A 13,286-nucleotide genomic window follows, 5' to 3' on the forward strand; every position below is an offset into this window, starting at 1 on the left:
ATCTCATTCTGACAGAGAGAGACCCACATCCGGTTGTTTCACCCCCCAACTGAGCAACCGGCCAATCATTGCTCATACAGCCACTCAGCCTCGAACCGGTAAGGCAGAGCTGGATTCGATACGAGATACTCAGAATCCAGCTCTGGTTGCAGCGTCTCTTTATACCGCTGCGCCACCTGAGCGGCAATGGTACATTAATTTTAATAAAATGGAAATACAACAAAACGTTTTTGTGTAGGTTGACGCACTTGTGGCACTGCCGCATTTTCATTTAAAATTTCTGATATTTAGTCAAAATGATGTCACCTTATTTTTTTATTAAATGCTTCTCTTTTTTCTCTTTTGCTCTTTTTTCCAAATGCTTTTTTGTGATTAAGATGATTGTGGTCAAACAGTTACATATTTTAATCACAACACTCTCCAAAGCAACTCTGGCTTATTTACAGTAGATGCTGTTTAGCATATTTTAGTCATTGACTTTTGTGATAAGGTCACAGATAAGGTTTCCTTCCCTACAATCCTGTTTGTGTAAGCACTGCACAGCACATTGGTGCATTACCAGTCCTGTGTCAGCTATTTCTGCTAGTTCTTTGGTATCATATAAAGAATTTATTACACTCAGGAATGGCTTACTGATGGTGATTACTGGGTGTAATAAATGTTATTTGACAAATGTTAGGTTATTAACAAATTTCCGACCTGACTAATAAATGTTAAGGCAGTCATGCCGTAACAGATAGATAGAGAGATAGATGGATACTTTATTTATCCTGAAGAAAATTATTGAATAATTATGTATATAATATACTTATATAATATATTATAATAGTATATATCTGACACCAAGATGTTAGCAGCAGATCCTTTAACTTCTGTAAGTAGTGAGGTGGGGCCTCCTTGGATCAGACTTGTTTGTCCAGCACATCCCACAGATGCTCGACTGGATTGAGATCTGGAGAATTTGGAGGCCAAGTTAACACCTCAAACTCATTGTTGTGCTCCTCAAACCATTCCTGAACCATTTTTGCTTTGTGGCAGGGTGCATTATCCTGCTGAAAGAGGCCACAGCCATCAGGGAATACCGTTTCCATGAAAGAGTGGACATGGTCTGCAACAATGCTTAGGTAGGTGGTACGAGTCAAGTTACATCCACATGGATGGCAGGACCCAAGGTTTCCCAGCAGAACATTGCCCAAAGCATCACATTGCCACCGCAGGCTTGCTTTCTTCCCATAGTGCATCCTGGTGCCATGTGTTTTTCAGGTAAGTGACGCACACGCACCCGGCCATCCACGTGATGTAAAAGAAAACGTGATTCATCAGACCAGGCCACCTTCTTCCATTGCTCTGTGGTCGGACCACACGGGCCAGCCTTCACTCCCCACGTGCATCAATGAGCCTTGGCCATCCATGACCCTGTCGCTGGTTTACCACTGTTCCTTCCTTGAATCACTTTTGATAGATACTGACCACTGCAGACCGGGAACACCCCACAAGAGCTGCAGTTTTGGAGATGCTCTGAACCAGTCGTCTAGCCATCACAATTTGGCCCTTGTCAAACTCACTCAAACCCTTACGCTTGCACATTTTTCCTGCATTTAACACATCAACTTGAGGATAAAATGTTCACTTGCTGCCAAATATATCCCACCCACTAACAGGTGCCGTGATGAAGAGATAATCACAGACATTTTATATTATTTATATAATTAATTAATACAATACAACTGTAGAATTATTTAATTATTTAATACAGTTGTTCTCAACCTTTTTATTTTTTTCTTAGACCCTCTCTGTGTTCAAATAATTTTTCTGGGACCCCCGAGACCCAGGTTATGATATTTCTTATATCTTATGCTTTCATAGATTATTTAAGTTCTAAGACTTTTATTCTCAGGCAGCACGGTGGCTCAGTGGGTAGCACTGTCACCTCACAGCAAGAAGGTCCTGGGTTCGATCCCCAGGTGGAGCGGTCCGGATCATTTCTGTGAAGAGTTTGCATGTTCTCCCCGTGTCTGCGTGGGTTTCCTCCGGGGGCCCCGGTTTCCTCCCACAGTCCAAAAACATGCAGTCAGGTTAATTGGAGACACTGAATTGCCCTATAGGTGAATGGGTGTGTGTATGTGTGTCTGCCCTGCGATGGACTGACGCCCTTTTCCAGGGTGATACTGTGTGCCTTGCTCCCATTGAAAAGCTGGGATAGGCTCCAACACCCCCCCCCTCTGCGACTCTAATTGGATAAGCAATTGTGAAAGCGAGTGAGTGACTTTTATTTTCTTTTTACAGTTTATCTTATAAGCACATTTGCACTTTTAAACGTTTTTAATAAATAATAATTAAATTTACTTATTTTAATGTGAAGAATCAACAAAATACATATATTTAGTCAAAACCACAAACTTATGACTTATGGCCCTGGCTAACACTATTCAAATAATAATAATAATACATAACAATAATAATAAATAAAGATTTACTTCTTTTAAAAGATATTTAATTTAAAGAAATTCATTCATGGTTTGTAGCTGAGCTTGAGGAGGTCAGGACCTCGCAGTTGTTCTTTGGAAATGGCTCGCTAATAGGATTTACTCTGACATAATATCATTCTTCAGCTTTTTATTTCAAAGTGCAGTCATGTTTACAGTTACGCAAGCCATTAGAGATTATTTGAAATTTTTAAGATGTTGATTTTTCCACATTCTGAAAGAAGCAAACTGCCCCCAGTTCTACAATCCTTAACCCTTTCATGAACCCAGCGCTTTAGTTCAATGCATAATTAACTCTGAAACGAATTGCATCTTGTAAATAATTGCTCCAGTGGGGTTTGGAAAATGAGCCCATTTATTTATTTGTTTATTCATTTATTTATTTTTTTGCTGAGCTGCTTGGCATATAGTTGGCATATTTTTGCAATAATTTACAATAAGCAAGAATAACAAATAAGTAATTAAATCAAAAACTGGATAGTCACTGGATTAATTATACATTCATTAGGTTTTCTGGAGACATTTCTGTGTTTGAAATATTTTGTATAAACAGAGGCAGTACGTTTGATTAATACTACTAAAGCAATGCTTTGATACACTCTTTGACTACGTTTGTTGACATGACTTCTAATTATTATGTTCTGGTGTTTTAGCCACACCTAGTGCAAACAGGTGATACTACCAATTTAATACAACCCCAAATCAAAATGTAAATAAAATAAAAATGCAGTGTTCCTTACATTTACTTTCACTTTTTTTGATTACAGACAGTCAATCGGGACGGGTTCAATTTAGGTCTAGTAATGAGGTAAAAAAACTAAATAATGATGTGATTCCAAACAGGTGATGTCAACAGGTGATTGTAATCATGGTTTGGTACAAAAGCAACATCCAGGAAAGGCTGAGTCTTTGATGAGCAAAGATGATCATTTACATTACATTTTACATTTTAAGCATTTAGCAGACACTTTATCCAAAGCGACTTACAATTGAGACCGTATACGTCAGAACCAATTGAGGGTTAAGGGCCTTGCTCAAGGGCCCAACAGTGGCAACCTGGCTGATGCAGGGCTTGAACCAGCAACCTTCTGATTACTAGTCCTGTACCTTAACCACTGTGCTACCACTGCCACTATGATCAGAGGATCTCCCTCAGACGGCACTGCACCAAGAAGCACCAAGAACCACCACTCAACAATAGCTGATATAACCACATGGGTGAGGGATTACTTTGGCAAACCTTTACAGAGCAAGCACTACATTACAGAGTTACATGCACAAATGCCACTTAAAACTTTACTGTGCAAAAAAGAAGCCTTATGTTAACCATGTCCAGAAGCGGCGTCGACTTCTCTGGGCTCAGAGGCATCTAGGATGGACCATCACACAGTGGAACCGTGTATTGTGGTCTGATGTATCAGCATTCCATTGAGATCTTAGAGCAACATATGCTGCCTTCAAGATGTCATCTTTTCCAGGGACGTCCACAAGACAATGCAAAACCTCATGCTGCACACATTACAAAGGCATGGCTGCAGTCCTGATCTGTCCCCAATAGAGAATGTGTGGAGAAATTTGAAACGAAAAATGCGACAACGACGACCCCGTACTGTTGCACATCTTAAGACGTGTTTGCAGGAAGAATGGGACACAATAACACCTGAAACACTAAATCACTTGGTATCCTCGCTGTCTAAACGTCTTTTAAGTGTGGTGAAAAGGAATAAGAACATTACAAAGTGATAAATGCTTTACTGTCCCAACTTTTTTTTGAATGGAGCCCATGATCCATTGGATGTGGAGGAATTCCAGTGACCTGCATAGAGCCCTAATCTCAACCTAATTAAACACCCTGAGGATAAAATGAAACAACAACTGCCTGACAGGCCTTCTTGTCCAACATCAGAGACCTCAGAAATGCTTTTCTTTTACAGAACAGACACACATTCCTACAGATGAACTCTAAAATCTTGTTGGAGGTCTACCAAAGAAAAAATAAAGACTTAGATTTAGATTTAGCAGACACTTTTATCCAGTGCCCATTTACAGTCAAATCAATTGATAATTAAAGGCATTAAAAATGTTAATAAATCAATGGGAAATGATAATGCTTGCTTGCTTTTTCTTTTGATATGTACCCACAGAAACTCTACTAATATTGTCCTTAAACAGAAATCCAAAAGCTCGCCCCATCCTTTATACAGGACTGTTGCCCTCCACCCTTCCTCTAATGTTTTATGAGAGTTCTAAAACCCTGCCTTCAGTTTTTTCACCCCTCATAACACATTTACAACCTGTTGATGCCTGTAGTCTAGTCCCGTAAACTCATGGAGAGTTTCTTTTAATTTACCCCTCTGGCCTTCAGAGATCTCTCCCCCGTCCCTTGCCAACACACTAACACAGAACACAAACCCAATTTCTCCGGCCTGTTAGCTGCGATCTTGGACAGTAGTGATAGCCAGCTTTTCCCAGCGGGCTTTTTAAGATTGGATTAGCTATACTTATTGGCCTTCCTGGCAACGTGGCACAATTTGTCGACACTTATCAGAGTAAAACAGTCACTGGACCACAGTGACAGAAGATCTGAACTGACTGAACTGAGTCGAGCATGTGTTGGCAGGGGTTACTGCTGTTCTGGGTGGGCTGAAGTGGGGCAAATGTGATTAATTTAGCTTCGGTCAGCATTTATGGTAAATTGTGCACATTGCAGGTTTTAAATTTAGAAAGCTATAATTATTCGCCCCTCAAAAGCCTCAGTAATGCAGTAAAATCTTACTCCAAAAGCAATATTATATTGATATAAATACATCGATCAGGCATAACATTATGACCACTTTCCAATTATTGTGTTGGTCCTCCTCTTGCTGCCCCATACGCAACAAAACTGTGATGCACTGTGTATTCTGACACCTTTCTATCAGAACCAGCATTAACCTCTTCAACAGTTTGAGCTACAGTAGCTCGTCTGTTGGATCGAACCACAAGGGTAAGGCTTCGCAATGAGCCTTGGCCGTCCATGACCCTGTCACCGGTTTACCACTGTTTCTTCCTTGGACCACTTTTGATAGATACTGACCACTGCAGACTGGGAACATCTCACAAGAGCTGCAGTTTTGGAGATGCTCTGACCCAGTCATCTAGCCATCAAGATTTGTCCCTTGTCAAACTCTCTCAAATCCTTACACTTGCCCATTTTTCCTGCTTCTAACACATCAACTTTGAGGATAAAATGTTCACTTGCACTAACTAACAGGTGCCGTAATTAAGAGATATTTAATGTTATTCACTTCACCTGTCAGTGGACATAATGTTATGCCTGGTCGGTGTATTTATATGCTTTCTAAAAGTATAAATAAAAAGTAATGTATTTACACCTACTTTTAAGAACACATTGTCATATAAAAATGAATGTAAAAGTTCATTTTATATTTAGTCACCTAACAGCAGTAGCACAATCTATCTATTTCTATGTTGTCTGTATAAAAGCATACACAACAAATTCACAGCTATAACATGTCATACTCTTTACAGACGGTGTCTGAAGGTTAGATTTCAATTTAGATTTGCAGGACCATGGAGCTGAGCGGCATTAAAATTGTTGTGTCAAGAGGCAGTAATCATTTACGTACTACCACATCTAAGACATAACCAGGATTCGATTTACCCATCATTCAAAAAAACAAAGAAAAACAGGAAAAAAATAAATGAATAAATAAAAAAAGAAATAAATAAATGTTGAGCATGAGCAAACAGTAAGAATAATTACTGAACACATAGTGCTGTTACTGTGTGTTCCTAATGTATTGTTACCATATTCATTACACTGTGTTATTCTGGAGTAGCTAAAGTCACAGAGGGCACAGTGTGCAATGTAAAGATAAATGGAAGCTGTCCATACTGGCCAAGAAGCAAAGGAAAGAAAAACCTGCTTGACTTACTACTGAGACACAATTAAAATTAATTTCAGAATAGTAGGGGAACACATCCAGAGATCGCATTAGGTTGGCTTGTTCACTGCATGACCACTTTTTTAATTATTTACCACCCCGCTGGAGCCTCATTGATGGGCAGAAAAAAATGAATGAACAACGGGAATCAGCACTAATGAATTCTCACATCACAGTGGTCAGTGAGTAAAATCTACACTAGCCCAGATCATATAATTTCTAGTAACATGCAGCACAGCGTGATGCGGATTCAATGGAATTTGTAAGAACAGAACATGACTGTGTTTTTTTTTGGGCATCTTTTGTAAGTTTTGGGACAGTGTGAGCTAAGCATTAAGTTTTACATTGTTTGATTTATCACTGACTCATATTTAGCTACTGTAATATATTATCCACAGGGATTTAATCACTGTGAAACAGAATTAGAGAAGGATTTAAAGCTTGAGCCATCAGGCCATTAGTAAGTAAAACTAAAGGTGATATTAATATTCAGTGTGCTATACCACAATGACCTTTATAGAATAGCAAAGAAAAATGAAAGTAGAAAAAATGATTACTATAGAAAATAACTGTAATAATAATAATACTATAACTGGGGTAGGGGGTGTTTTTGTATTTATTTATTTATTTATTTATTTATTTATTCATTTAAATAATAATAATAATAATAATAATAATTATTATTATTATTATTATTAATAACAATCAGCATCATTATTATTACCAATCAGCATTATTATTATTATTATTATTATTATTATTATTATCATCATTTTTATTATTATAATTATTATTACTATTATTATTAATAGTATTACCAATCAGCATTATTATTATTAATTATTATTATTATTATTATTATTATTATTAATAATAATAATATTATTATTAATAATATTATCATTATTAATACTATCATTATCATCATTTGTATTATTATTATTAGTATTATTTATTTATTGTATTATTACAATTATTATTATTATTAATATTATTATTATTACTACTACTACTACTTCTTAATATGAAGATACTGTTAAATATTATGACAACCATTTATATAAAACTAAAATGGTTTAGGTACATTTTATTTAAAGGACATATCATTGTATAACTAGCCCATCTGATGGGAGGATGGCCGAAGCGCTGCAATGTATTGGCACACTGTCCAGGGTATTGTTGCCTTTGCCCTGTGTTTACCGGGTGGATTTATTTATTTATTTATTAGGATTTTACAGTCATACTTTACACACTTTGGATACATTCATGACAGAAACAGTACCCACTGAGCCACCGTGCTGCCCTTTCCGGGTGGAACCTAACTCTCGGCAACACTGACCAGCATAATGCAGTTGATAAACGTGATGTAATTAAATAATTGTAATAATCTGCTGGTACTTTCCTCATACAACAACAACTACACACTGCCCTTGCTGATTTACAATGCATTTTAATCTGATACTTGATTTTAGTTCAACATCCCCACTGTATTTAAATGAAACAGCAATACTCACCCTGTGGTTGTCTGCTTGGATGGTAGATCTGAAGGTCAAATGGCTGTGCACTTGTCTTCTGAATTACAGTAACATTCTGTCCTGACCATTTATTAGCCCTGGCGAGAGTGTTAGTCCTCCAGTCAGTCCAGTACACACTCCCTCCAAAGAGAGAGACAGCAAAAGGGTGTGAGAGGTATTCATGGCCTCTTAGGATCTCAATGACCACAGTACCATCATACAATGCTGAGAAGATAGCATCTGAGCTGTTGGAGAAACACGGAATATCATGTTAGACCTTCTCTCACCCACCAGTCGGGTACTGTCACTGCTGACAAGGTGTTACAGCTGATAGGTGTCCTAAGGGACTCTATTTCATGAATTCAAGTGACAGAAAAAGACATGTCTTAGGCAGTGGAAATATTCTATAGATGTGGGGAAATATATCATCATACAAAATCGTACAATCCGGCAGCAATTTTTAGTAAATTTAGATAGAATTATCTTATTATTATTATAACAGATATTAGTATTCATTTAAAGTATTTGTTTCTTGAAAATGTAAAAAATAACCTGCTGCACAGTAAAATATTTGCTGTAATATTTTAACATTTTAACATAAGATTGTTCAGAAAGAAGCTTATTGTTCTAATCATAATATCTTCCTATATTTTTTAAAAGAAACAAGCTAAATGTTTTTTTTTTTATGTTTTAATAATTAATCATACATATACGGGGGGATGGATGGATGGATGAATGGATGGTTTGATGGATGGATGGATCGGCAGATACATAAATAGATAGATGAATTAATAGTTTGATGAATATATGGTTTGATGGATATATGGTTTGATGGATATATGGGTGGATGGATGGTATGATTGATGGATGGAAGGAGCATGAATTAGCATTCTGATGCATGAGCAAAAAATGGATGTATGAATAGATGGGCGGATAAATGAATGGGTGGGCAGGTGGATGGATGAATGTATGGATATATAAATAGATGGATGGATGGAGAATAGATGGATGGATAAATAGATGGATGAATAAATGGATGGATGAGTAAATGGATGGATGGGCGGATAAATGGGTGGATGGAGGATGGATTGATAAATGGAAGGATGGATGGATGAATGGATGGATGGGCAGTTAAATGGATGGATGGATGTATAAATGGATACATGAAAGGATGGATATATAAATGGAAGGATGGATGGATGGATACATGGATGTATGGTTATATAAATGGATAAATGGAAGGAAAGATGGATAAATGGATGGATGGATAGATGGATGGATGGATGGATGGATAAATGGATGGATGGATATATAAATGGATAAATGGATGGATGGATAAATGGATGGATATATGGATGGATGGATGGATGGATGGATGGATGGATAAATGGATGGATAAATGAATGGATGGATGGATAAATGGATGTATGGATATATAAATGGATAAATGGATGGATGGATGGATAAATGGATGTATGGATATATAAATGGATAAATGGATGGATGGATGGATAGATGGATGGATGGATAAATGGATGGATAAATGGATGGATGAATAAATGGATGGATGGATGGATGGATGGATAAATGGATGTATGGATATATAAATGGATAAATGGAAGGATAGATGGAAGGAAGGATGGATAAATGGATAAATGGATGGATAAATGGATGGATGGATGGATATATAACTGGATAAATGGATGGATGGATAAATGGAAGGATGGATATATAAATGGATAAATGGAAGGAGTCAAGTCAAGTCAAGTCAACTTTATTTATATAGCGCTTTTTACAATAGACATTGTCTCAAAGCAACTTTACAAAATTCAGGACCAACAGAGTGGATGGATGGATGGATGGATGGGCGGATAAATGGATGTATGGATATATAAATGGATAAATGGATGGATGGATAAATGGAAGGATGGATATATAAATGGATAAATGGAAGAATGGATGGATGGATGGGCGGATAAATGGATGTATGGATATATAAATGGATAAATGGATGTATGGATATATTAATGGATAAATGGAAGGATGGATGGATAAATGGATGGATAAATGGATGGATGGATATATAAATGGAAGGATGGATATATAAATGGATAAATGGAAGGATGGATATATAAATGGATAAATGGAAGGATGGATATATAAATGGATAAATGGAAGGATGGATATATAAATGGATAAATGGATGCATGGATATATAAATGGATAAATGGAAGGATGGATATATAAATGGATAAATGGAAGGATGGGTATATAAATGGATAAATGGAAGGATGGATATATAAATGGATAAATGGAAGGATGGGTATATAAATGGATAAATGGAAGGATGGATATATAAATGGATAAATGGAAGGATGGATATATAAATGGATAAATGGATGTATGGATATATAAATGGATAAATGGAAGGATGGATATATAAATGGATAAATGGAAGGATGGGTATATAAATGGATAAATGGATGGATAGATGGATGGATGGATGGATGGATGGATGGGCGGATGAATGGATGTATGGATATATAAATGGATAAATGGATAGATGGAGAATAGATGGATAGATAAATAAATGTATGGATAAATGGATGGATGCATAAATGGATGGATAGACAGATGAAGCATGCATTAGCATTTAGATGTATGTGCAAAAATAATAATAATGCATGGATGGATAGGCAGATACATTAATAAGTAGGTGGATAGATGGGTGGACACATGGATGGATGCATGCATGGGTGGACAGATTGGTAGATGGATGGATGGCTGGATAAATAAAAAATGAATGGATGGATCAATGGGCGGATAAATGAATGGACAGATAGATGGATGGATGGATGGATGGATGGATGGGCGGATACATGGATGGATTAATGGATGGATGGATTCATTGGATGGAAGGAGAATGCATTAGCATTTTGGTGCATGAGCAAAAAACTAAAACTACATTAACATTTTTACATTTGTTTCAGGATTTTTATAACCAGTTTGTAAGTCATAATTAATGTAAAACTAACTCGTGGAATTTGTGTGATTAAAACATGCTTTAGGTTCTTGAACTTGTGTGCGTGTGTGTGTGTGTGTGTTGGAGGTGGAAGGATGAAGGTAGAAATATATATTTATAATTCTCGCCTACCGAGCATCTGTCCATATTATGCGACTCTCCAAATGATCTAGTGTGAGTCCATTTGGCCAGGCTCCTATCTCCATGTCCTTATACACTACATGCCTCCCACTTCCACTCATCGATGAAGCCTCAATCCGGGGAAAGTTAGCATCCCAGTCTGTCCAGAAAACAATTCTGCAAAGAAAATAACCATAAAATTAATGATGTTTTTGCAGATTTATTACAGTGTACTTGAACCTACAGTGGGGCCAAAAACTATTTAGTCAGCCACTGATTGTGCAAGTGCTCCTACTTAGAAAGATGAGAGAGGTCTGTAATTTTCATCATAGGTACACTTCAACTATGAGAGAAAAAAATCCAGGAAATCACATTGTAGGATTTTTAAAGAATTTATTTGTAAATTATGGTGGAAAATAAGTATTTGGTCAATAACAAAAGTTCAACTCAATACTTTGTAAAATAACCTTTGTTGGCAATGACAGAGGTCAAACGTTTCCTGTAAGTCTTCACCAGGTTTGCACACACTGTAGCTGGTATTTTGGCCCATTCCTCCATGCAGATCTCCTCTAGAGCAGTGATGTTTGTGGGCTGTCGCTGGGCAACACGGACTTTCAACTCCCTCCACAAATTTTCTATGGGGTTGAGGTCTGGAGACTGGCTAGGCCACTCCAGGACCTTGAAATGCTTTTTACAGAGCCACTCCTTCGTTGCCCGAGCGGTGTGTTTGGGATCATTGTCATGCTGGAAGACCCAGCCACGTTCCATCTTCAATGCTCTCACTGATGGAAGGAGGTTTTGGCTTAAAATCTCACGATACATGGCCCCGTTCATTCTTCCCTTAACACGGATCAGTCGTCCTGTCCCCTTTGCAGAAAAACAGCCCCAAAGCATGATGTTTCCACCCCCATGTTTCAGAGTAGGTATGGTGTTCTTGGGATGCAACTCAGCCAACTCTTCTTCCTCCAAACACGACGAGTTGAGTTTTGACCAAAAAGTTCCATTTTGGTTTCATCTGACCACATGATATTCTCCCAATCCTCTTCTGGATAATCCATATGCTCTCTGGCAAACTTCAGACAGGCCTGGACATGTACTGGCTTAAGCAGGGGGACACGCCTGGCACTGCAGGATTTGAGTCCCTCTCGGCGTAGTGTGTTACTGATGGTAGCCTTTGTTACTTTGGTCCCAGCTCTCTGCAGGTCATTCATCAGGTCCCTCCATGTAGTTCTGGGATTTTTGCTCACCGTTCTCATGATCATTTTGACCCCACGGGATGAGATCTTGCGTGGAACCCCAGATCGAGGGAGATTATCAATGGTCTTGTATGTCTTCCATTTTCTTACAATTGCTCCCACAGTTGATTTATTCACACCAACCTGCTTGCCTATTGTAGATTCACTCTTCCCAGCCTGGTGCAGGTCTACAATTTTCTTCCTGGTGTCCTTCGACAGCTCTTTGGTCTTGGCCATGGTTGAGTTTGGAGTCTGACTGTTTGAGGCTGTGGACAGGTGTCTTTTATACAGATAACGAGGTCAAACAGGTGCCATTAATACAGGTAACGAGTGGAGGACAGAAGAGCTTCTTAAAGAAGAAGTTACAGGTCTGTGAGAGCCAGAAATCTTGCTTGTTTGTGGGTGACCAAATACTTATTTTCCACCATAATTTACAAATAAATTCTTTAAAAATCCTACAATGTGATTTCCTAGATTTTTTTTTCTCATTTTGTCTCTCATAGTTGAAGTGTACCTATGATGAAAATTACAGACCTCTCTCATCTTTCTAAGTAGGAGAACTTGCACAATCAGTGGCTGACTAAATACTTTTTGGCCCCACTGTATAGACAAGCAAACTGTTAGTTTTGTCATTTCTAGGGAGCTGTGATTTTTATGAACCATTTATGATATACTGTAGACCAAGCTAATTTCTGCACTGCAGGGTACATTGTACAAAGTGCCTTTACCAGACTCATCTGCTAATAAATTACTAGAGTAATGTCCTTTACACTGCTATAAATAAGCACCCTTCAATATTGTGATACAGAGATAAATACACCAGACAATAAATCCTCAGTAATAATCGCTAATAATATAGCTGTGTTCCATCTTCAATTCAGACTGGTCAGAAGGTGTTCATTATTGTCTATAACAGCACTGTTCTAACAAGTAATGCTCTAATATGCAATAAAAGATACCGG

The 13,286-nt window shown here is 37.6% G+C and overlaps 1 protein-coding gene across 1 annotated transcript in view; it reads right to left on the bottom strand.

Annotated features, from left to right (window-relative positions):
* Positions 1 to 13,286, bottom strand: part of lrp1bb (low density lipoprotein receptor-related protein 1Bb) — a 488,452-nt gene that overhangs the window by 257,237 nt on the left and 217,929 nt on the right. The window contains exons 26-27 of the mRNA XM_063005338.1: positions 11,102 to 11,266; positions 7,948 to 8,192 (exon numbers count right to left, since the gene is read on the bottom strand). Of these exons, the coding sequence (XP_062861408.1) occupies positions 7,948 to 8,192; positions 11,102 to 11,266 (410 nt within the window). The remainder of the gene's footprint in view (positions 1 to 7,947; positions 8,193 to 11,101; positions 11,267 to 13,286) is intronic.

The sequence above is a fragment of the Trichomycterus rosablanca genome, chromosome 12 (assembly GCF_030014385.1).
Source record: "Trichomycterus rosablanca isolate fTriRos1 chromosome 12, fTriRos1.hap1, whole genome shotgun sequence".
Classification (NCBI taxonomy): Eukaryota; Metazoa; Chordata; class Actinopteri; order Siluriformes; family Trichomycteridae; genus Trichomycterus; species Trichomycterus rosablanca.